The 1,440-nt window shown below is 34.9% G+C and overlaps 1 protein-coding gene across 2 annotated transcripts in view; it reads right to left on the reverse strand.

The window, feature by feature from the left end:
• LOC111367252 (EEF1A lysine methyltransferase 1) overlaps positions 1 to 923 on the reverse strand; it is a 9,453-nt gene extending 8,530 nt beyond the window's left edge. The window contains exon 1 of one of the 2 annotated variants that reach the window (XM_022988028.1): positions 497 to 923. In XM_022988028.1, the coding sequence (XP_022843796.1) occupies positions 497 to 811 (315 nt within the window). In that variant the 5' untranslated portion in view covers positions 812 to 923. The remainder of the gene's footprint in view (positions 1 to 496) is intronic. The other variant, XM_022988019.1, reaches the window with a different exon arrangement.
• Positions 924 to 1,440: the final 517 nt, after the last annotated feature.

The following is a 1,440-nucleotide window of genomic DNA, read 5'->3' on the forward strand; positions in this document are numbered from 1 at the left end:
AAAAAGGGTAAAAAAAAACCCCCCCCCCCCCCCCAAGCAGTTTTTAAGCTCATTGTCATTCGATAATATCATTGCCAATTGCTAAAGGGATACTAAAATCTCTAAACATATAATGAGAAAGTAAAAACCGTTAATGTTTATAATTCTGAGCAAATATTGAACTTTGTTGAAGAAGATATTTAAATAAATGAATAGAAGTTCCCATAACAGAGCTGTCAAAAGATATGGATATTATGGTATCAAAATCAGGCTTAAAGACCCAAGTTTTAGTCTCACAACCACCATTTTTATAAAAATTTGCACATTTGAAACCTTTCATAAAAAATAAAATAAAAATGAATCCAATTTGCACGTGAAGAAGAGCGTTGAGGATAAAATTTAAATGATTACTCTGATTTCTCCCTAGCAGTTTAGGCAGTTCAATTGCAATGTTGTGCATCATATTCCAAATATTGGACCTTTATTATGCACCTTAACTAGTACTACTGTAAAGTACCTTGAGATAGGCATAGAGAGTGGGGCAAGCAATGCAAGCAACGGCAGGAGAATCCACTTTTCGGCATAGAATAATTACTTCACGAGCAATTGTCTCGGCGGTATCGCGATCATACCAGAACTGGCTGAGCCGCCAGTCCTCCGCCACCAGTGCCACCTCCTCCTCCTCCTGCGAAGCCTCCACCACCAAGCGGCTCTGTTCAGCCAGGAACTCCTTGAGTGCTTCCAGTGCTTGAGAGCTGAGCATCGGAGTATCATCGTCGTCATCATCAATTAGGGTGTCATTTTGGGGCGTCTCCTCCCTCGACAGCTCCATTTTCTGCCACTTACTACGGCGATTTACAGTGGTTTATTGAGGGTTTTCTTCCAACTTATCTGCCGCCAGGGTATTTTTTTTAGTTTAGCCTAGTTAAACTACCATTTTTCCAAATTAACCAAAAAATTTTAAAGGCCTTTTGAAATTTAAATAACGATTTTGCTCATTTTTATGTTTTGTAATTACGAAAACATATTATCGTCAAAAATACAATAATACCCTTTTTAAATAAACACAAACACTCTCCACGTAAATTTCAAAATCAAATCACTTTTCTTATCAGTTTCAACAATACAGATAAAAAAAAAGTTTATTTTTCATCTGCTTCAACATTAAGATCTCACAAGATTATCAAAATCTTAACAAGGAAATATTATTCACAACCATCATTCAAATGTATTAACGTATTTTTAATTTTATTATAGCAAAATCAATATATTGTTTGAATCTTTAAACTTTATTTCGACTTAGGCAGATAATCTTTTACAGTCTTAAATGGATCGATAATTTTTTTAGAAAGAATGATGAAAAAATTCATCTACAAAATTGAAAAATCAAACAGACACCGGCTGTTTGTTACCGCGGCTGTTAAAAAGTTGACTGTAACAGCTGACTGTTTCCAATTTTTT

The sequence above is a fragment of the Olea europaea genome, chromosome 2, assembly GCF_002742605.1.
Source record: "Olea europaea var. sylvestris chromosome 2, O_europaea_v1, whole genome shotgun sequence".
Lineage (NCBI taxonomy): Eukaryota > Viridiplantae > Streptophyta > Magnoliopsida > Lamiales > Oleaceae > Olea > Olea europaea.